The sequence below is a fragment of the Chroicocephalus ridibundus genome, chromosome 2 (assembly GCF_963924245.1).
Source record: "Chroicocephalus ridibundus chromosome 2, bChrRid1.1, whole genome shotgun sequence".
Classification (NCBI taxonomy): Eukaryota; Metazoa; Chordata; class Aves; order Charadriiformes; family Laridae; genus Chroicocephalus; species Chroicocephalus ridibundus.
In genome coordinates, this window is record NC_086285.1 from 39,612,675 (window position 1) to 39,637,055 (window position 24,381).

Consider the following 24,381-nt stretch of genomic DNA (forward strand, 5'->3'; position numbering starts at 1 on the left):
TACCTTGGAACTATAGTGAAAGCTCAGTAGTGGGAGGAATTTCTAACCGAATTTCAAGAGGTGTCATTTCTAGTTAGTAATTAAGGATAGCGAATTTCATATGAAGTTATTTTGTTTCGAAGAAATTAAGAAACTATTTTTTCCAAGCTAAATGCAGTTGGAGAGGAGTAATTTTTAATAGTATTTACAATGTTGTTTCTGAAATGCATCCCCAAATAAAGCTTTTCCCTGAAGCTATAACGTTGGCACTACAAAGCCAACATATCCAATACACAGGGCAGCAACAGAAATACATCTTCCTTGTTCCAGCATTTCAAGCATCAGCAAAACAATAGCATGCATATTATAAGCTGACATCTTGTTAGTTATCAAAGGTTTTGGATCCTCTGAACATATTTGTGATAATTAAAATATTGATTAAAAATCCACGACTATAAAATAAAGCTAACATTCTAATTCTGGCAAGTGATGGCTCAGAATTCTTATCAGCCCATCAAGACTGTTGTATTGTCGTGTATGTTTTACTTAGGAAAGAGGTTTTTGTTATTGAAGTATGTCGTAGCAATAAGACATCCCAGTTCCTATACTGTCATATCAGTTCTTATTTAGTTTCTAGACATAAACATTCCATCAGAATATGCTGAGCATAAATTGATGCAGGTTTGAGGTCTGCCATGTAATACTATTCAGAGTATGCAGCTGGTTGAGGTAACACAGGCCTGGAAGGTCCTGAAGTCTACTACCAGGTACAAGTTTTGGAAATTGATCATGTCAAGCTCTATTTTAAAATGAATATGAGTTTTTGATTTGAGTCATTTTCTCCTTTTCAAGGCTGCTTACTGTACCACATCTACAATGGTCTCAATTTTAGATAAATTCCAATTTTACTGACAGACATGTGTCCTAATATTGCCCTTTTGCTGAAATAATTCTTTGATGTCCAGTGTCTTACCTGACTGATATGTATCTAGAGAGCAGTTACTCCTCTTTTGGTTTTCCTTTTGCTAGATTAACAAAGCAAATTTTTATTAGCCTTCTTACGTGCTGTAGGGTTCCTATTGCACTGATCAGCTTTATAGCACTTCTCTTTTCCTCATGCTGTTTGAAGTTATTGAAAATGAGAAAAGAATTGTACATAAAATTTCAGAAGAGGAGCCTGAATGGTAAGGTATTCCCAGGAGGGATGAAGAAGTGGTAAAGCTATCTAATGCATTCAGGGGTTGGGGGGAGGGTCTGAGAGAGGGCAAAACCAAGACAATCATGAAATTCAAACTAAACTAATCAGCATTCACTAGGGAACCAGAAAGTGATTCAGCATTGAAGGAGAAAATAATTATTGGGAAATACTGAAGGACTGGTTATGAGAATGCTTAAAAAAAAAAATAAGTGTACTGCAGTGGAGAAGGATATGCTGTGAAATCTTTGATTGTGATTGAGAACATTTGTTGGCGGTATTTTATTCTGTTTAAAAACCTCCTGTTGCATCATGATATTTCTATTTAGTTACATATGTTACAGTGTATTTACATGACTTACAATAGTGGGGGTGAATATTTCACTGAAAAGCTGGCCTTTAACATGGAAGACTTGAGTCATATTGTGAAAGATGGAAGTGTTTTTGTTTTGCGAGAATAAGAAATTCTGTGGCTTCTGTCAGCTAGCCCTTACGGTGGAGTAGGGTTGACCAGACTTATTAATGCAGCTTATGCAAAGTAAGTTCCCTAATATTCCACAAGCAGAAACTCAGAAGGGAATCAAGTAATGATGTTTGAACCCTCATCACTCTGTCATTATCAGTAGAGTTACCACAGTTTAACAAATTCAAGAAGGGTAAAAAGTATGACCAAGCCAGTCAGCCTCACTTCAGTCCCTTGGGAAGGTGATGGAGTAAATCTTCCCAGAAACCAGTTCCAAGCACATGAAGGACAAGAAGGTGATTGGGAAAAGTCAGCATGGATTTACAAAGGGGAAATTGGGCTTGACCAACCTGACAGCCATCTGCAATGAGGTGGCTTGCTTGGTGGAGGAGCAGAAAGCAGTGGATGTTCTTTATTTCGACTTTATTGAGGCTTTCAACGCTGTCTCTCGTAACACCCTCACAGACAAACTAAGGAAGTACGTAGAGGCCAGATAAGTGGGCAGTGAGGTGCACTGAAAACTAGCTGACCAGCCAGGCTCAAAGCATTGTGATGAGCAGCATGAAGTCCATCTGGAGGACAGTCAACAGTGGTGTGCCCCAGGGCTTGATAATGGAGCTACTACTGTTTAAACCTCTTCCTTTATCACCGGGATGATGGGGCAGAGCACATCCTCAGCAAGCTGACAGAAGATCCAAAACTTGGAGGAGGCTGGATACAGCAGGTAGTTGTGCTGCTACTCAGAGGGACTTTGACAAGCTGGAGAAGAGGGGTGACAGGAACCCCAGGAACAGGGTTCAGCAAAGGGAAGTGCTGAGTCCTGGACCTGGAGAGGAATGACCCCATGCACACACCAATACAGGCTGGAGGCTGACTGGCTGGAAAGCAGGTTCAGAGAAGAGCACCTGGGTGTCCTGATGGACAAGAAGTTGCACATAGCTAAGGAAGTGCATTGCCAGAAGTCTGAGGGAGGTGACCCTTTTCCTCTAGTCAGTATTAGTGAGGCCACATCTGCAGTGCTGCATACACGTCTGGACACCTCAGTACAAGAGAGACACAGACATACTGGTGAGAGTCCAGCAAGGGCCAGAAGGATGATTCATGAATGGACTGGAGCTTCTTCCGTATGAAGAGAGACTGAGAGAGCTGGGACTGTTAAGCCTGGGGCAGAGAAGGCTCCTTCGGGATCTTGGCTGGTCAAACACGGGAAGAGGTGGTCAAACACACCAGAGGGGTTATGGAGTCTCCATCCTTGGTGATATTCAACACCCAACTGGACACAATCCTGGGTAGTCTGCTCTACCTGACCCTGCTTTGAGCAAAGCAGCTGGACTAGATGATCTCCAGAGGTGCCTTCCAACCTCAATGATTCTGTGTAAATACGGATTTTAGTAAAGTTGTCATCTCCAATCAGAAGAAGCTTTTAGAACTGATCTTTCTGGCTCAAGACAACAATCAATAGTAATTTCATTATAGGTAAAAACGTTAGTGCAATGGGAGCAAATTAAAATGCAGGAAATTCGATCTGAACACACGAAGAATACATATCCTATATAATCTTTGTGATGACTCAGAAAATTGTGGATAATATTCTTTTTAGCATCTGCCAGTATAAATGTAAAACATGAGTAACTCGTGCTTCTTGGATTGAGCAGGTGGCGTATGCAGAAATAGATAGAGTGATAAATCAGGTTAATATTATGTCTGTTGTTGTCCAGGAGCTCTCAGGCAGGTCAAAATTATTAATGGACTAAAAATTCTAGAAGTAATTAGGCCTCGTAAAAGTAATTTGCTTACTATATCTTAAGTAGAGCGAGAGCTGAATTTTTACTTGCAAGGAGACAGAAAATCCTGTGTATTTATAAAAAAAAGACATTTAACATTCAGTTTTCTTTGCAAGCGTATCTTAAAGGCACTTTTACATGTGTTCATATGGACACATTTTCCGTTTTATTAATTTAGCTGTAAATGAAAAGCTCTTTCCTCTTTTTTCCTTTTTCTGTTATCTTCTGAGAAGTCAGTTTCATTTTGGAATTTAACACTTTTGTCATTACTTTGCACTATGAATGCATGAAATAGTTCTAAGGCAAAATGCAAGAAAACCAAGCAGGGACATAGAAGGGGAATAGCAAGAGACATATAGGCAACAGTTACATGCTGTGCTGCATTCGTACTCTAAAATTAAGTTGTCCATATATTGTGTAGCAAATACTATTCGGTCCATTCAGCAGATGGACAAACTGAGACTAAGAGGTGAAATAACTCATTTCAATTTATCAGGCGAACCAGTAATAGAAACAGAAATAAATTCAAATCTCCTTGTCCCTGGTTGTGTGTTTAGATTTAGAGTAGGATGACTTTAGTTTAGCATGATAATGAGGAGTGGCCCTGTCCAGTCCAGAAGAGATGCTGAGGATAGGGGGGTGATTAGTGCTGTTTAAGCAGGAGGCACTTGTTTGCTGAGGGTTTACATGTGTGTGCCCTGGCAGGATGGTCTGACTTGCCTCATTTTCTGAAAAAGGGCCCTGAGATGTTGCTGCGGACTGCCAGGAATATTCAGCTGGAGTGGAGTGGCTTTGGCAGAACAGAAATGTAACGTAGCATGAGTGTAAAGAAGGGAGTCACCACAGAAGGTAGTCAGTGAACCAGAAAAGAGCTCTTCTGTCTTTGTGTTTGAGATACTACTGACTTTGTATACATAAGAATAATCTCAAATCTACAAAGCACCAATTTCACATTGATCATGCAGACCCTCACCATTATTCTTAATCTCTCTCTGAGTGGCTTCAGTTCAAGGTTATTATCGATCGCTAATGCCTGTGGATTTGAAGGGCAATATGTATAAAGATGGAAATGAGGTACTGAACTCCAAAAGTTTAGCAGTGTAGTCTCCAAATTCATCTTACAGATCAGAAAATCTGTATTTTTATGGTGGCTCTAGAAATTTATTGTTGTAGATATGGATCTGTGCATAATCTTTCCATGATCATATTGGGAGTTTATTTTTTTTGATGATGTGAGCAGGAATTGGATACTTGGAAACAGTGGTGGATGAATGAACTTTAACTTCTCACCTGGTTAGAAATCTGTTTTGGGGAAGTAGAATATGAATGGTTTACTTGAAGCTGTACTCTAGGGGCAGAGGCAGAGCTATGGAGAAGTGTTGGAAATAAAAATGATGCAGTCGTTTAATTCAGGGAAACTATTTGCCATTTATTTTGCTTGTAGTAAAATTTAAAATAGTAAGAAAGGCTAAAAGGAACAATCTCGTCTTTCAAATGAATTTATGAATAATTTTAAAAATGTATGTGTGTGTGTATCAGTCTTTTTCTTGTAATGAGACATGAGTGTCGGGTAGAGAGCTTACGAAGAATAGATACTATAATGTCCTTAAAAGTCAGTCTACTCTAGGATTGACAGCCAATGCAAGTTTGTATGGTTATTCCATGATAATTAGTTACATGTAAATTTTGAAGCACATATACTCCCTGGGCAAATAGAAGATCTCAACATAATTAAAAGTATAATTTTTAATTAAGCTATAATTTGGTTTCCAGTTTATCAGATAGAGCTTTTGTGGACACAGTAGTTTACATGGGTGTGGTAAAATGTCCTTAGGGGTTTGCTTGGTGCTCCTTCTTCACAACTATTCTTTTTCTCCTCCAGGGTATGGTGACAAGGTTATTTTCTGGGCTGCCCCAACATATAAACTGTTAGCCGGACAACTGTGATGTAAAGTTAGTGCATAAAAGAGCACGGCACAAAATAAATTTGTTCGGATAAAGTATTTCATGAAATTGCTGTTCCCATCTATAGCAACTCGCAAAAAGGTTTTTATGTATGGTGCAACAAGTTTGGTTGTGCTTAAAGAAGATTTTTGTATAGTAAATATTTGCTTTGCTCCATCTTTGTATGGCAGTGACCCGACAGGTACTTCAGTGTGGATTTTGGCTTGGAGAGATCTGTGTGTATTGGCATGCTGTGTAACATTGCACATTACTAGTCCAGATACATTTGTGCTTGAGGAATAGAATTTCTGAAGCTTTTTCACTGTCGTTTTTCCTTATGAGTTTCAAATCTCTCTCTCTCTCTGTGATCAAAAAATGCATTAAAATAGTTATTATATTCTTCCCTCTTTTATTTTCCACAGCAATGGAGTTTCATGAAAACCTGCACAATATAGGAGCAAGAGAAGGCTTAAAAGAAAGAAAACTGCAAAAATCAGTAGAAAGTTTTACGTGGAACATTACAATTTTAAAGGTAATGTGTATTCCATGGTTAGTTACTGTATTTTTCCATTCACAACTGGCATTCTAATATTGTTACTGGTCTTTACTCTGTGTCACAGTTCAACTGGATTTATTCACTTTTGTAACCATATTCAGTTTAGTTTATGTAACTTGAAAACACAGCAGACTCTCTGTGTGAATATTTCTTATTTTCTGTTGTTGGGGGGGGGTTGTTTCATTTAGTTTGTCTGACATTTTCTTCTTACAACCCTTTAACGTGAACAGCATCCCCTGTAATCTTGAATACATGGGTGAAACAATGAGTATTGATTTCTGTGAGGCGACTTGAGCTGGGAGGAAGCTGTGCTGCTGTTTAAACCCTGCTTTGTGACTTGAAAGGGAGAAAGAGTATTAAGGTTAATGCAGTTATTGGAAAACAGAAGGGAAGCTGTTGCTATTTCAGTCAGTGATGAATGGTGATTAATGATACATACAAATTACATTAACAATCCAGACTGGAGTAAGTTGACGGTATATGAGCTAGAGATTCTCTTTGCATTCTGTCAAGCGCATCTGCTTACATTTTGACACGACAATAAGCGATGAAGTATAAAAAAGCGTTCTGTCAGAGACCCTCAGGAAACCAGAATGTGGAACAGTTCAGGTTTCTTATCACTGGTCTTTCATCTCAGCAGAGTATATAAAAATTTATAGAGATAGCAAAACTGCTTCCCTTAATTTATTCCCATGACACTATCCTTTTAGCCCAAATTATTCAAGTTTTGTGTTTACATCCACTAATGAGTTCCTGTCTCCCACTCAAATATTTCATCACTACATTAAACTATAAAGTCTGTTTTAATTATAAAGAAAATTATTTTCTCCCACTTACTTTTTATTTTTAGTTCTTATTGAAAATAGAATTCCCTATTGCCTCTTCTTACAGTGAACAACTACAGAAAAGCAGTAGTACACATGTATTTCTCCAGCTTTTCGTGTTGGTTTCAACTGTTAAGCTTTTCACGGTGTTGCTTGGTGCTCTGGTCCCCCTTGTGTTACACTGCACAAGTCCAATGCAGAGGAGAATCAAAAAGAGGTTAACTTTGCCCCAGCGTGTACAGTTAATACATTCTAAAAATATGCGTGCAGGTTCTGCTTATAGGTAAAAGGACCAGACTGTCACTTTTCCTTTATTAGAGTGGAGTTTCCTGAAGACAGTGTATGGGATGATCAAGTACCATTCCTGTGCTACCTAGGGGATATAGAGGAATCACTTCAGTGGGTTTGGGCAAACATCAAGGAAATAAATTCTTACCCGTTCTTTACTTTTCCGTCAAAGGTATCAGATACCAGCTTGGATAGGGAGATCTATTTTCATGCTGCCTGAAACAGCAATACCTTTGCTTCGTCTCTGCTTTCCATTCAGAACATAAGGGTTTGGCGGGGGTGAGGTTTGCAGTTGATGAGCGACTGAAATGTGAAGTCGTGATTTCTGCCTAAGCCAGGAATCGGAGAACCCACATGATAGTTCTGGCTCTTCAGAGCACTGAAGGGCTTTTGTGCATATCCTTAGGATTAACATAATTATGAAGTTAAAAGGCCTTCCTTTTGAAGAGATTATTGAGAAAATCTCTTCAATGTTGACGTGTTTTTTTTCTACTCGCAGATTAAGGTCCTTTCTGTAGGAAGGTACAATTTGTCCCATAATTAGTACTTTATCAAAAAAATCAGTGAGATTTTTAATCAGCCTGTTGTCAAAACATTAACAGGAGGTGTTACAGAAGGTTCTGGTATGTTGTTGCATTTTAAAAGTTAGTTACAAGTATTACAGTTCACATAGACATCTATTAAGTGCTGTTATTCAGAGTTAGATGTACAGAAAGTTAGAGGCTGTGATTTTTTTGAAGTAACACGTTGAGGTTTTTCACTCCAAAGTCTTAACGATAGGCTGTAACCATAACTTGTCCTGTGTTACATAATTAAAGACAAAAAGTTTATCCGTTTCTAAGACACTACGCTTCCTGTCGGGAGAAAAAGACCTGCAAGCATAATTTTGATCTAATACTGTTTTTCCATTTCCATTTTCCATTTTTCTAGTTCTCTAAAAAATACGTGAGGACAGGGATGCCTGCATTTTTTAGAGCAAAAATTAATCAGGAGAGTGACAATCTGAGCCACTTTAAGAATTTATTTTTTCTGTTGAATTCCCTGCCTGTGTCAAATTAGCTTCCCTCTTGAACAGCACAAAAATAAACCCCTGTCTATTCAGTGGCCCCAAATTTTGCTGTTCAACAAGTAAGACAATTGAGCAACCAACACACCAAAGGCAGTGCCATGCTTAGATGGATTTAACTTTTTGTTCTTTGTCCTTGTAATTATAAACAGTATTTTACGTGGTCTCTTGGCTATGATTTAGGAATTGCTGTGTGGCTCTGATCAGCATTACTAAATAATTCTACATGAGCACCATCCTCAGCTCCCTCAGAGAACTCGCAGAATGCTCACATGGTGTGGCTGATGTTATTTCCAAACCAATTAAGTTGCATTTTACCCTGAAGGTACATATTGATCTTTTTTTTCAATTGGGACATTTTGAGTACAGTTGATGCAATGGAAACTTGGATAAAATAACAAAATTGACAGCTTAATTCTAGGGGAACTCTTTGTTTAGAACGTCTGACGTAGCTATTAAATATCTATACATGTGTGTGCACACGCACACACGTTACAGTTGCTGTTCTAAAGGATTTTATTATTGCTAATTTGAAGCCATGTGGCCAAATTTATTATTGGTATAGTATGTTTGAATTCAGCTGAAATATCTCTGTTCAATTTGTGTATGTGTATATTCCCCATATATGCACATACTGATACTTGTGTAACTTCAGAATATCACTTAGAGTAAATTTAGTCTGCTTTAGTGAATTTTGTTGCCTGAGAGATTTAGAGATTGTACAGTATGAGAATATTCTTCTCTTTCAAATAGGCAGTTTGCAAGATCATTTGCTTGTAATTTATTTATTGTCATTACTCAGACTGATAGCACTCCTATTTTCTAAACATAGATAATCACATTTCCTGCCAGGAAGAGTACACAGTTGAAGAAAGAAAATCACTCTAAGTACACTGGCAGCAGACTTCTACAAACAACATAATGTAACAATTTACGGACTTCCCTGGCATAGCAAAACTTTGGAAAAAACCTATCTAGGCTTAGAATTTGAGATGCCCATAGGAAGAGCGTAACAGCATCTTTAAATTAGTCTTTGCAACAAAGAACTGTTTTAAACACACGGTGAGAGTTTGGTGGAAGTACTCAGAATGAAGGTGGGACTTCTCACTCCAGCATTTGTTAGATGCTTCTTGTTGGCTATGAGTTTTTAGACATGTCACATTAGACAACCTGAATTACTTTCTTTCATCCCAAGGCATGCAGTTCATGGCATCTCTTATCTCTGTAATGACATCGGTTCTGCACCCACATTAATTTTATAAGTGTATTTATAAATGGAACACTCAAGCCACTTATAGGGGTGCAATTTCTTGAATATATATTTAAAAAAAAAATCATCTGAATTTTATGGACCAAACCTGCAAATGGATTCAGGCAGCCCTGTTGTCACCATGGGGCATCCGTAAAGCGTCTGATAGCTGCTGCCTAGTCCTGTAGGTGCTCAGAAAACCTCCCACATCCCAGTGATATTGGCTTCTTTTCCTGATAGGAGCTTTGGGTCCCAGAACCTGAGCTGAAGCCCCGTCATTACTGGTTTGGGATTTTCTTGGGAAGTTTCTTGGGATTTTGAGGGGGAAAGGGTGCCCATGCAGTTATTTCAAATGTCATCTCTACAGTTTTACTTTCATGTTAACACACTTACTGAATAACCTGCTAACCAAAAATCATGAATGAATACAAACCAAATTATAAAGGTAGCTGTGCTGAGACATTCTAGTTGATGCTATATACGATTGGCTCTGAAATGATATCTCATTTCATAGGTATGAGAACTGATAGGAACCGTTTTGGTTTTGTTTTTAATTACCTTTCAAGAGCTATGATATAAAAACACTGCCCCTTTAGACAAGAGCTGAAGGCAACAAAACAAACAGAAGATTCTTAATGTTGATTTAAAAAAAAAACCAAAACAGAGTAGTTGGTGCAGGCACATTGGCACAGAGCGGTATGAAAGATATTGAATTGGGCTTCCACATTAGTTCACATCCTTTGTTGTTGCTGTTTATTAAAAGCTTATGAATGAATATCAGTTTTGTACTTTGATGTTCTTTAACGTCTTTTTCATGTCTGCCTACAAAACAGCTTGATGCTTGATTCATTTTCTGAAGCTTATAAACATCAATGTGTGAAACAGATATTGAAGTTACATAGTGCTCAGTTCTGTTAGTTGAATTTAAACCATGGTGAAGGAAAGGCAGCAGCAATTGCCATCTGCTGCTGTGAGGACAGTGCTCTTGCAGTGCTCTGCACTTGTGATGTGCAAGGCCTGTTCCTAGATGGGAATTTTCACAAAATGCCCATTAACCACAGTCCTGGGAGTAAATTTGAGTTTTGTGGCGTGTTTGCCGGACAACACTAAAGGATTGAACTCATTTACAGTTTTCAGAGGTGAAAGGCTGACAGAGCCAGCCCTACCATATAGTGAGAAACATTATACAGGTTTGGTTCTGCAACTGCTCTAGATTCCAGCATTGGGTTGTCTCTTTGGATCAGCTTTGTAGGTTTTTTGTACTTCCTTATGATAAATCTGCTTGACTAGGGTTTGAGCCATTGAGAGATTTCTTGTATTGGCTTTGCAGTATGTGTTTTAGGAGCAAGTGGCATATAGCCATTTGGGGCTAGTGAGAAGGTGAAAGGCCTTTGAGTAGCCCACAGAAGTGAGAGATTGCTGTGTTCCAGCTTGTAGTCAACCAACAGTACTATTAATTTACTTATTAAATCAATGGCACATGATCTTATTTCAGCATAGAATTGAAACTGAATCTTGAGAGCCCTTGGACAAGAGACATTTGATATGTAACCAGAAGGAAAGTCTTTGACTTCTTTTAACTGAGTGGGGGGGGCAATTTTTTCAGATCTGGATGACTTTTTTACTTTTCTGCCTTTCAGATGTGTTGTATTACTGTTCAACACTGTTCACTGTGATTACAACTTGCATTTTTAAGATGCATACTGCTTTTTTTACCCGGCATATGGCTTCATGATGGTACATCAACAGAGCTAGGCACTTTACATCCATTGCGCAGACCTCTCTCACTTGAGCTTGTGCCGTATTTGGTAGCAGTGGTTGCTCTTGTTTTGTCTTTGGATCAAGACTGCCAGCAGATAATGACAACCAGTTGGTTTCACAAACATTTTTCTGAGTTCAGTGGCATTCAGAAATCAATTGCTTCCTTCTAAGTGTTGGAGAAGAGAGTATCTGATACACACAGATTCATTTTTCTGTTTCACCCTTGTTTAAACTTGATCCCACTTGGCTGAATGTGTTTAGTCTGAACCCCTGTTGTCCACAATAATACAGCCCCTTATCCCAGATCTCTCTTGTCTACAAGGTTCTTCTTCCCTGATCAGTCTTGTCCAGACACTCCCAGTTCCCTGATGAAAATCCAGCCATTCCCACTAACCCCTGGCTTCTTCCTTCCTCTCTCTCCTCCATCATCCGGTATTGTGTTCCTACTTGGTGCCTAATTTTCTCTTCTGGCAGTTTTCTCCCATTGCTTTCCAGATCATATTGCCCCCACTTTGCCTCCTCTAGGGATCCTTCCTGATGAGTCTTAATTTTAGTTTTCTCATCACCTTACCTGATTTCGTTGTATTCTGCGGTTTTCTCCCTGCTCTGCATTTTTGTTTGTTTTTCTGTCTCACCAACTTTTAATCCCATTACCAAGCTCTCTCACTCTTTTTGAGTTGTTAGTCCTTCTACTTGACTGTCATTTTCAACACATTTTACTGTGTTGGATTTTGTCAGTTCATTTTCTTTCTGTATTCCAATCCCAAATGTTGCCTCAGTCTTTCCCTTTCTGCACTCACCTGTCTGGTCCAAATTCAGTGTTGCCGCACTGTGTTCGTTTGTCATTATTTCACAATCTCCTCTTTCAGTAAGATCTAGTCTCTACTTTGTATAGTACAGTCTGACCTCCCTTTCTGCAGCCCTAGACTTCTTGCCAGGTCAGTCTCAGAGATCGCTCTCACCCCCTCCTTTTCTCCATCCGCCTCCTCTCCAGAGTCCCTGTTCCAGGCTCTTCCTTCCCTTCCTCCAGTCTGGCTTTTGGACTGCCTGCTTTGGCAACCAAATGTTGGTGGCAAGACAACTTGGAGAAGCCATACAGGAAAAACTCAACTTTTTTTTATAACGCATATTCGTTATTGTGTGGGAATGGAATATGCATTGTCTTGCCACATTGCTGGAGCTGTCAAGAGGTGAAGAATGATCGAGAATACAATCCTGAGTGATTGCACTAACCATGTTCAAAATCTGATTTTTGTTTATTAAAAATAAACAAAACCCACTGCTCTGGGTCCCTGAAGTCGTTTGAATTACAAGTCCCTACCCCAAGTGGGAGTGGGGATGGAAGGATGGGAGATTGTTACAGAAATTCTGACAGCATTTTCCCGTCTTTATTCTCAGAACTGAATGAACCATGTGGATGAGGTTAAAGAATAATATTAAATGGTAATAAAAATAAAGTCTGCCAGTGGCAAAAAATCCTGTATAGAGAGTATCAGCTGAAGTAGTTAAAGTTTGGCAAGCATATAAGCAACTGAAAGCAGTTTTGTTTTTTTTTAAAATGAGAAATTTTGGGCCACCTTATTAATAGACTGTTGCTAGCAGCTCTGCCTATAATAAACAACTTGATTAAAGTTCCAGAACTATATTCTCCTAATCCGTGTAAAATGGAACTTGGGCTAGAAACAGATGCACTCCAGATATGACTCATTTAGTCTGCTGGAGTGTTTTAAATTAGCTTTTAGTTGTTTGTCAGTTTGTAAAAAAAGTATGTGATTTAAAAGAAAAAGTAGCCCTGGTTTTCTGTAGAAGAAAATACTATTGAAGTTTATGCTGTTATTGGTGAACTTCCAGATTTTTTTCTGTCTGGTAATCAGAAAAAACCACTTTGACTATTATAGTCTTGGATAAGGGGAGGGGGGGCATTATTTCTTTGAAGAAAGCAATATTTGTTTTCAATTTGTGTGCCTCAAATGCGTAATTCTGCTTACTTCATAGGGTAGTATTTATGTTCTGAGTTGCTAAAGAAGAAAGGCTGAAGTATCACACCATGAGTGCACACATGTTTTTGTCTGACTGCTGTTCTACCTCTCCTTTAATTTTTAAATCAAAAAGTAAAGTTAGATTTCAACTTTTTTTGGCAAAGGAGAGGCAACATAGCCATTATGTCTCTCAAAAAGACATTAGCATCTCTTCAAGAGAAGTGTCTGTCAGGAGCCAGAATTTACACAGGACAGACATGAGCACCCCAGTTACAGGAAAAGGTGCAGTCAGTGTTCGTACATTATTAGACTTTATAGGAACTGACAGTCTCAAGGAACTACAGTACTTGGGTTTGTGTGTGCGTGTGTGTTTTTCTCCCCTTCAGCTGGAAATTACACTGTTTAAGATAACGTTATTTTTGAAGCATCGTTTTCCTTTCTGTAAGCTGTGGGGCAGTTCTTCGGGAGCACAGGTGCAGTGCCGTCGCTTTGGCTCTTCCAGACTTTCTGCACATATTTGTGAACTTCCCTGTGTCCACCGGTAGGACACACGTGGTCACCATGAGCTGCAGCCTTGCTCATTCCTGCGTGTGGGCAGGGCAGGCAGGTAGTGGCGGCAGGAACTGCCTTGTCCAAAGTCTGTATCATGAGAACTGTTGCCCCCTTAGAGGGCTTTAATCGATAGAAAGAAATAGAGTAGCTAATAATGCAGGACAGAGACAAATTGCCTAAGTCTGGAACAGTTTCTCTTACAGTTTTACTTACCATGATGAGTAGTACTTTACTTTACAACTTTAAGTACTTGTAAAGTATTTTGCAACTTACAGTGAAGAGTAAGATGGCAAGTAATGGGGGATAGCGCTGAACTGCAAATAGCCCTGTGAAGTCTTTGTCATCACTGTCCTTCTTACATGTTGCTTTGACAAACCTGTATTTTCATATTTCGTGCTTTGACAAACTTTGATCCTTTACCGTGCTACTATTGAATGAATCACATTGCTAGGAAAAAAACACCTCAAAGAACCAAAACCCAAACCAGTTTAACTGCTCCCTGAAGTATTAAAATCAGCCTTCACAATTTTCTCTACGCAGAAACATTTTATAGTCCCCATGGATTGAAAAATACAGCACAGATTACTTTCCCGAAAGATGTTAGGTAGAGCTTGGTTCTTACTAACTTCAAGTAATCCAATTTTGAGGTTCGGTTTGGTTTGATTTTTGGGTTTGTTTTTGAGCAGGGCATCTGTACCATTAATCTGAAACAAACAGAGGGTGGGGGGAAGATAATCCTATTAACAATTGTGTATTCTAACTGCATTTTTTTCTTACAGGGACAAGCTGATCTTCTCAAATATGCTAAAAATGAAGCACTGGAGAATCTGAAACAAATCCATTATGCCACTCTTTCATGTGGACTCAATAAGCCAGGCACTGAAAATGCCGAAATCTCAAAGCCTCGCCGAAGTCTGGAGGTCATACCTGAAAAAGCAGGTGATGAAAATGGAGAATGAGAGAATGCTCTTCTCGTAATTATGGAGTTTATAACTCTGTGACCAATTGTAGCTGCATAGGACATTTGCTTTGCACTTACTGTTGGAAAATATTTGGAATTTTTAAAGCACAACTGGAGAAGCTAATTACAATCTATTGAAACTGTGAATGTATGTAGCAACTCTGTTTGTGAAGGCAATGATATTGTGTGACATGGAAATTACATTATTGGCCAAAATATAGTATATATGTAAAAGATACTGTAATTCAGTAATAGTGTGCTGAAAAGTTCATTATAGTGCCATAGGGAAATGAACATTTTTTAAATGAGCTGTAACTAGAGGGAAGTCAGTTGACAGAATTTGACAAGATGCTTTGATTTTCAAGCGAGTTAGATGCACAGGTCCTTTATTCGTTTGCACAATTTGTTAATTGTGCTAGTGAGGTGAATTAGTCTCTTGAAAATCAGGCCAAACAAGTAAAATCCAGATGTTTCACACACTATATGTAATTCAGACGCTCAGATACTTGGGTTTGAAGAGGTATTGATTTTATTGTTGAGCCATAAAATAAAATGAGAATGTAATTAGACAGTGATCACTGACTTCAGTGCACTATAGGAGAGCCATTATGTAAAAGGAAAATGTGCAATCAATCTGATAGCCTATGTCAGAAGAAGATACATACCTATTTTGCCTAAGATCTTCTGCAAATGTGTGTAGATAATGTGACCAAACTGCAAGCAAAATGTTGTAAATAGTTTTTTCATTTTGTGAAGTGAAGTGCTCATATTAAAAAGAGTTTTATGAGATTGCTCCCAGACAAGTAAAGCTTTTAACTAAATTTTAACTTTTTTATTTTTCAAGTATTTTCTTCCTTACAGAATAGGTGATATCTTAATAAGCAGGTTTGTCAAAAAATAAATAAATTGCTGTTCTGGTTCTGTTTTTGTTTTCTGACAACATTAGGTAAAGGTATTGTAGCTGATATTCTCATTGTAAAATGATTATACCAACCTAGAGTGTTCTCTTACTGTTTCTGATTTAACAATAAAATGGACTATATAATTACAGAAGCTAATAAATTTGAAGAAAAACAAGCAAAATGCTACAGAGATCAAAATGCTGGTTTTGTTCAGCTGGGGTGAAAAAGGGGAAGATGGTGATGTCTGTTGAAAAGCATTGTTTTAATTAGAGGTCTTCAGGACATGCATTCTACCCGGATTTTTGTTTTTGTAACCAAGTCAGGATGCTGTCTCTGCATTCAGACTGTAATGAACATCTACATATATATAACTTCCTGTAAAAGTCAATGGAGCTCTGTCCAAGGACATCGGTATACTTGCACCTAATCGGAATTATTAGGGACTTAAATTTATTTTCTAGTCATTATAAAATTAAAGGCAGGGTGGGGGGGAGAGATGAAAACAATTTGCGTAGTAAATGTCACATCCTGAGCCTGCACTTTTAAATGTCAAACTGCATGGGTTAGGAGCAGCTTTAGAAGGTGCTAAGCTCTTTCAGTGACAGATTGTAAGCCTCAATATTACTATCTTGCCAGGATCTAGTTCAATTCTGTGTTGTACAAAATCAAACATTTATCCTGTTGTAAAAACCTGCAAACGTTGCTTTTTAGACAGTCCTCTATGTTGTCAGCTGGAAGTCTTCCTGTTGCACCTCAAGTTGATGGGAAGCAACATGAAATTCAGTGTAGTGAACTGTATTCCAAGCCAGTATGAAATTAGTCTTCCAGGGCCAAATCTATCAGATCTAAATCTGATTTATCTACAGTAAAATAATGTGTCACATCAAGATACAGCCGGGCCATAAATATAAAAGGTCGGTTTCACTTTATCAGAAAAACCAAACCCTAGGCTGTTGCAATTTTACTACTGATTTTTAGTCCTAATTGAAAGGTGTGGACTGTGGAAAAACGTCGGTACAGTTAGCATTGTTCTTCAAAAAGGCCTGAAAGCCAGTAAAGCTTCGTTTGCAGTCCTGGCCCACCACTATTTGCATGGCATTTACAGAATGACGTAATTTATATCACAAATGAAGCCTGTGGAGTCTCTTTCTCCAACCAGGTTATCAGAATTGAATGCTTGGATATTCTTAGCATTTATATATTTCTGTTTAGCACATTACAACCTTGAAAGAGTTGAGGGAACATTGAAAGGATTAAAACTAGTTTGGCACTTTTTCTTTGCTTTAAGGCAAAAAAAAATTAAGTGAAAGATGAGTATCACATAAGTGACGGCGGACAGATTTTCTGTGTTCAACTCTGCAATATATATCATAGAATCATAGAACCATGGGATGGCTAGAGTTGGAAGGGACTTAAAGATCATCTAGTTCCAACCCCCCTGCCATGAGCAGGGACACCTTCCATTAGACCAGGCTGCTCAAAGCCCCATCCAGCCTGGCCTTGAACACTTCCAGGGATGGGGCATCCACAACTTCTCTGGGCAACCTGTTCCAGTGCCTCGTCACTCTCAGAGTAAAGAATTTCTTCCTAATATCTAATCTAAAACTAAAAAGTTTCAGTTTAAAACTGTTACCCCTCATCCTATCGCTGCACTCCCTGATAAAGAGTCAGAGAATCATAGAATGGTTTGGGTTAGAAGGGACTTTAAAGATACCTAGTTCCAACCCCCTGCTGGAAGGTCGCTATAAGGTCTCCCCGGAGCCTTCTCTTCTCCAGGCTGAACAACCCCAGCTCTCTCAGCCTGTCCTCATAGCAGAGCTATAACTCTGCTTACTCTGATCCTGTTCAATCTTTTTAGAAAGGAAGATAATACTTTTTTTTTGGAGTAATATCCTTACATAGTATCTGCTTAAAAAAAAAAAAAAAGAAAAACAATTAAAATATATGCATTTAGCTAAGTGACCACTTAAATGTGATTGGATTTGAATGTCATGCTGATTCCTTAAATGGAGGTCACTTTTATGCATTAATCATACTCAGTCTAGATCTGTATGTACCATAAAGCATTAAAATGAACTCAGTCAAGCAGATACTTTGAAAGATGATGTGTAGTTAAAAATCCTTTAGGGAGTTTACATGTTGCGTGTTAAAAGAATGCAGGATAAACACCTGCAAGCGAAGTATCAGGTTCTATTGTTAACCCAGTGATGATAATTTCAAAACCAAATTTATTAGCATATTTTTCTCAGTTGTATTTTCTTAAAGCATTCTTTGCATCCATGATGCAATTTACATTTATTGTTAGTCCATTTTTTACACTATTTATTTCAGATAATATAGAAGAAGAACCACCCAAGATCTGGTGAAGTATTCCAGATGAAATTAGTCACAGGTTGACTTTACGTTTTTCTTTGCCTTTATTTTCTTAAATGTGCTGTATACAGTTGAACTCTTTACATAGTTGTGAACGATGAAAGATGTAGCCAAAACACAAGTGACTATTTATCTGACTTTTTTGCTTCTGTTTGGCTCCAGTAATCAGTGAGTGAGTATGGGTATGTATGGAGACATAAGTCAATATATTGCTCAATTTAAAAGAAAATACTAATTGGGAAAGGAAGAGTTCACATACAGATTAACCAAGTAGACACTTAACAGTGAATTCTTTTTTTGAATACAAGAAAAAGGATAAACAGTGCCTGTTTGAAAAGAAGAGCATCTTTCTAAGCTTCATCTGCGTTCTTCCCACCTAAACTCCCCTCCTCATCGGTTGTGCTTGTTGTGGTATGTACCAGCCATTGGATATTTATTTACAGAGCCCAGGACCATGCCCTCCATGCCTTCCATCCTCCAAACACACCGGCCAACTACAGAAGACAACTCTTTTCTCCAGGAATTTCTGAGAGGCACTGCTGAACCCACTGGTGCCACCAAAACAGCAAAAGCATTCAACACAAAACCTGGGGGCCAGGCTTTGTTTACTGGTAAAGTTGTGGCCCTCCTGCTATCAGTGGCAGTCTTCTACTCAAGTCAGTAGGATCAGGATTTAAGTACAGTGTTGAAAAATTTCCCCTTTTGTTTCTTTACCTTCTCTTCATGTTCTTACACTGCTGCACCAAGGAGCGCTAGCTTGGTGCCCCTCACAGTTCCACAAACTGGCCCGTGCAGCCACGGTAGAAGATGCTGTATGAGTCAAGCGTTTTTTTTTCAGCTACTTTGTACAGCACAGGAATATTTTTGTAAGACTCCATGGCTGGTTACTGCATTCACTTTTTCCTGTTTTGAAGTTGAAGCAGCAGAGAGAGAGAGATGATTCAGAGTTGCCAGCATGAAAATGGAATTGAGTTCCAAGATGACTAAAAATTATAACTCTGGTCTACTAATCAAATGAACTAATCTGAAAGGACCCAATGCTCCCCTCTTGCAGTGCTTGAGTTTCCCTTCCGTTTCAATGATTTCCTAGTCTTCTACTGTATGAATGTTATTTTATCAGTAAGGCTGATTTCTTCTTTCTGTACGCATTGTTTGTCGCACAGATCAAGGAAACTCCTGCATGTCCTGTGCACAGTGTATCTTTCATTAATCCTTAGGCTACCTTGGTTCACACTCGTGTTAATTGAAGGTTCTAAATAAATATGTAGAATTTGCAAAAAGGGCGATCGTATAGCCACATTCATGGCACAGTATGCCCATGCAATGGCCTGTATTTCACTGTGAAATTGTTTTATCCCCATATAGCTAACAGTTGGAGAGCTGCTGCTGGAGGATGACTAGCCCATGGGGTCTTAATATCGTGGGCAAAATTCTGAAGCTGGTGAAGTCACCAGCTTGCTCCTTTTGACTGTAAATGGGTGTAAGGCTTCACCACTCTTTATCTCTTCACACCTACTCATTCTGACCAATTAAGCTTTCTAAACGGAATATTTAATAACTGGGTTTAAAAATTAATAGAGCTGCATATATCCTGTAATGACCTCCGGTCTTTTGAACTCCTGTAAACATTTAAAAAAAAATAATAATCTCCACAGTTCTTACCGCCCCCTGATTCCTTTTGCTCTCAGTATTTTGAAAGCAGCTGTGGGCCAGGTCAGTTTGATAATTGTCAAAACTAACCCATGTGACGCCCTTTATTCATTACAACTTGTTTGTTCTCAGTAAGAAAAAGACAGTAAAACTCTTGAGGTTTTCTGGTTATTTCTGTTTCTGGACAGTATTAAACTTCCCTTTCTGACTCATCACCTCTGTTCTCTGGGTGGCTGTGGAAAGGCAGAGTAGCAATAATCTGCACAGCAGAAAGATTAGAAACAGGACTTGAGTAGAAGAGCAACAACAAGCCCTCACAGGCACAGGGGAGCATCCATGGTGCTCAGCTGAGTTGGAAAAGCAGTTAAGGACTTAAAGGCAGCAGTGACGAGGAGGAAGATAGGCAGAATTGGATGTAAAGAAAAAGAAAGAATTTTTGCCCAGGAATATGGGCAGCCACGGGATGGCGTGCCATCCTGCGGGATCCCTAATGCTTCACGATGGCACTAAAAATGTACCTTGGGACAAAAGCGTAATGTTTCTTCTCTTGACAATATCATCTGGCGTGGCGAAGAGAGCAGCGATGCTGGGAGAGCGGTCAGGTGTGAAGGCTGAACTCTTAATTTAGCTTTCTGTGCCCAGCTGCGTGCGTTCGTACTTGTGCCACTTCAGCTCGCCCGAGCTCCCGCTGGGGGCCACTTTGGCACAGCGAAGTTGAGAGGAAATGTGTGTTAGTGGGAGGGCAGCGTTTGAGAGGCGGCCTGGGAGGCACGGGCCTGCGAATGGAGGCAGCTCGAGCTGGAGTGGGAGCAGCACAAAAAAGAGAGATTCAGCTGGCGCGAACCTCTTGTGCTTTGTCAAGAGCAATCCAGCCTTGCCGAGCCACCTGCAGGCCATACAAGAGCTCTCTGAGCGAGCTTAGATATTTTATTAGTTATCTGTTTGCCGTGGAGATGAACGTTGGAGGAGCAGAGGCCGTTCTGGGCTGGGTGCCGCGCTGGCCTCGGCGTTGGGGACCGTCTGGGAGAAGGAAAGCAGCGGAGCCAGGAAACGGAGCGCAGGAACTCAAAGGCCTGGGCTTTGTTCTCCGGCCCTCAGCTTCCTCCATCGGTGAATTGGAGGAAATGACACCTACCACTTTTTGAAGTAGCAGAAGAAACATACTGTGTGGCTGCAGAAAATAAAATAACCCCCACAGAAGGCGGCTAGGAGCAAAATAAACTGGCGTATAAATAGTGCATCGTGAGAAGGCAGCACTTTTTGTGTTTGAGTGCCACGTACGTTAGGTTTCACTAGATGCTGTTTTACAAAGTGCACTGATCCCTACATAGTTTGTCAGCGTCAGACACTTAGACCCACTCAAATGTGCCACTGGTTGGTGAAGAGGGTTTTGAAATAGAAATCCTGTTGGTTGATTATGAACTATGAAATAGAAATCCTATCTTAGTTGATTACAAACAAAGCATGTCTGCGTGGGGTCCCAAGTACTGGGGGGTTCAATATTTTTACTGTCTAGTAAGAGAGTAAAAGAAGATTTTGTTAGTCTTTTAATACGGGCTTTATGCTGTGGCTCACAGCATGAGCACTTCTTTTTATCTCAGACGTTATTTTATGGATCAAAAAAACCTTCTCAGAAATCTTAGAAGAATCCCTTGGATTTAGCTGTAGAACGTCTCTGTCCCAAATTCCAGAGCTGACGATACCCGCTGTGATTCTGATACAACCTTAGGCAAGTAACGATTAAATTTCTTAAGTCAGAATATGTAACAAAATCTTCAAATATCTGTTTATATAATGTACCGGTGCTGCTACTTGTGCCAGGATTACTGAAAAAAGACAGAATTTGTTTGGATGGAGAAACAAGGGTCACCTCTTAGACCAGGAATCTGTACTTGTGGAGAGTAATGGCCGTCCCTCCATTTCAGGGAGCCTCGTGTCTGTGACGGGGACCAGTCGTCAAGCGGGACTGGAAACAGCGTTCCCTGAACTTCTTTCTCTAGCCTGCAGTTATTTTGTGCTTATGTTGATTTGCACAGTTTTACAGAACCGTACACTTTCCTCCCATTTTTTTTCCAAGCCTTGATTCACAACCAGTATCTAAAGTTTATTCACTCGGAGAGAGTTGTATTGATTTGCCAACTGAGTATTTTTCCAGCACTCTTTCCAACACGATTGTAGCAGCTAATATCTCACCAACAGTAAGAGCCCGAGTGCATGACAAGCACTAGTGTTGTCAGCACTGTGGCAACACATAGTTTTGGGCTGAAAGTCTGGTCACTATAAGGTGAGCACAGCTTAGCACTGGGGGAGGCTGAGTTGGGGATGGTACTAACAGAGGAGACCTCTTAGCTCAGGAAGGGCAGGCGGCAGCAGTTACGAGATTAAGGACAGAACTGGGTATGAGAGATAGGATGTATTCAGTCCTGGAGGAGGAATCAGCTACTAAATCCAGCTCCTTTCCCTCCCCTGTGTCACAGGCGAGACTTCTCAGACATGACAGTTCAAGATAAAAACTCAATTTTGTATTAGAGATAATTCTCTGTAAGTGATGATCCATCATATGTGATGGAGCACTCTGACAGCATCTCCCCAGAAGAATTCTGGCAAAAGGAAAATGGCATTTTCTACCCACATAAAATCTCTGCCACAGCTCGAAGCCCAGAGGAAAACTGCAAAAACAATGATCAGATATGAACAGTGTGTTTCAGGCTAACCAGAAGCACAGTGATAGGCTTTGCCTACCACAGCCACGTTACTGAGAGCGGTATGATCCTAGGAGTAGGACCCTGAAAAGGTACCGTGCACCTATGCTGGTGGAGATGCACAGAACAGGTTGGAGCACTACACGCTCTAAAAATCAATCACCTCCACTGCTTTTATCATCCACATAGCAAAAGACATCCTCAGTGCAGTTTCCACGCAGTGCTATGTTTTTCGCATACTTGCTTTCTTGTACAGATACAGACTAGAATGACAGTTAATAAATAACACTGTAATGAGCAAGGCTGGAATTGCAGCTTTTGCAAATTGCCTAAGTATATAACATGCAAATGACATCGATGCAATTCCCCCAAGTGCTGAATCTCTCTGAAAATCAGACCCTCTCACTTAAGATTCTGTTCATAGACTTTTTATTAGAAGAGCCAGATTAAAATTATCTTATGATCTGCACTGCAAGTGATAATACCTGTGATACTGTAAGAGTGGGTATATTTGGTATTCAGATATTACTGTTTCTAGGTTCTACTGAACTGTTTCAAATACAGATAAGGTAGGTAAATGGTGAAAGCCTTTAATAAAGTAAAAGGCTGCAAAATACAGAAATCCATAAAGGCCAATGCTTTCTCTTTATAGTAACTAGTCACAGCCACAGGATTTCATTGAGACTGACTTACTCAGTGAGCTCAAGGACACGTTGCAATTTATACAGAATCTCAGAGTTACAGTGTGTTGCACTAAACAAGGGATGATTAAATGTCATACATTAGGGCCTAAAATAACCTCTATTTCGTAATGATTGAGAGAACTTTGAGCTGTCTGCTGAAACAATTGGTACAGGTCAATGGCTAACATTAGCTGCTCCAGTAGATAGATCATGCATTTAAAGCCTCATGATAATTCCTGTGTTTTTGAGTAAATATAGAAATATTTCTGTTATGTGTTTAGGGCATGTGACTTACAATTAGCATTATCATACCACAAAAATGTTAAAAATAAGCCTCCCCCCCCAGCATTACTGACACTATGAAGGACTATACACAGATTTCAGACCTATTCAGAACTATGTGATCTCACTGAGTCCCACAAACCCCGACTATAAACTGGACTGCAGAAACCAGGTTTTATATCTGAATGTTTCCCAGTGTTGTAGCAAAGTATCTGTGAAATACTTGACATCAAGAGATGTCTTTAGCTTGGCAGGGCTTGATGGCAGCTACATAAAGCTGGAGAGCCAATTCGAAAGGCAGAGGACAACAGCAATGAAAGACACCCAGCTGGGGGTATGCAGGCCTACTTTCAAAGTCCTCATTGTGTTTGTCAGCTCATGTGATGATGCTCAGAAAAAAAAAAAAAATCTCTTTGAATCCATTTTTCTTGTTTAGGCCTATGGTATTTCTGCTGTTTGCCACTGGCTACCTGTAACACAAAGGTCCTTACACTCAGCGTACCAAGAAGGCAGCAAGCATAGCTTTACTTGCAATGCGCTGACAGACTCTTCTCGGGGACTCCAGAAATGTGGTTTTGTCACGCACGTGCTTCCCGCTGCCGACAGCTTCCAAACCTGCCACTTCTATCACGGTTACTGTCCTCTCCTCCCACAACTGTCACTGAGCTGGTGGGGTCTCAAACCGCCCCACAGAGCAGTTTCGAGGCAGGGTGAAAGAGTTGCAGAGATGAAGACCTACAGCTTTGATGAGCTGCTGACGAACTGCAGGACCCAGCGACCACAGCGTTATCAGCTCGCTGTAGGAAGGACTGTTCTGCCAGATCCTGGCTGAGAAAGAAAAGGGGCCGGGGGCTGACAGTGAAAGCACTTCTGAAAAAGGAACGAGGGGACCCTGCAGAATTAGGGAGCAAAGGGTCACGGAGAAAAGCACTTGAAAACCTGGTGCTGTTCAGACATCCTTCTGAACCTTTGTTCTCACCGTCAGTGAGGACTCTCTGTCTACAGTATGTATCAAATGACTTGTAATATCTTCAATTAGTCTGGAAGGAAAAGTAATCATTTCTGAACAACCAGTGTAGAAGAAAAGCAAGTGACGTTTGGAAATGCAAAGAACAAGATGAAAAAGTATTCTTGTAGTGACTCTATAGGATATAATGAAAGAAACAGAAAGGGAAGAGAGCTGTCCTG

General features: G+C 39.7%; 1 protein-coding gene across 1 annotated transcript in view; it reads left to right on the forward strand.

Moving 5' to 3' along the window:
• The window catches only part of PLCL2 (phospholipase C like 2), a 106,040-nt gene extending 90,353 nt beyond the window's left edge, over positions 1-15,687 (forward strand). Inside the window, exons 6-7 of the mRNA XM_063325147.1 lie at positions 5,788-5,897; positions 14,420-15,687. Of these exons, the coding sequence (XP_063181217.1) occupies positions 5,788-5,897; positions 14,420-14,599 (290 nt within the window). The 3' untranslated portion in view covers positions 14,600-15,687. The remainder of the gene's footprint in view (positions 1-5,787; positions 5,898-14,419) is intronic.
• Positions 15,688-24,381: the final 8,694 nt, after the last annotated feature.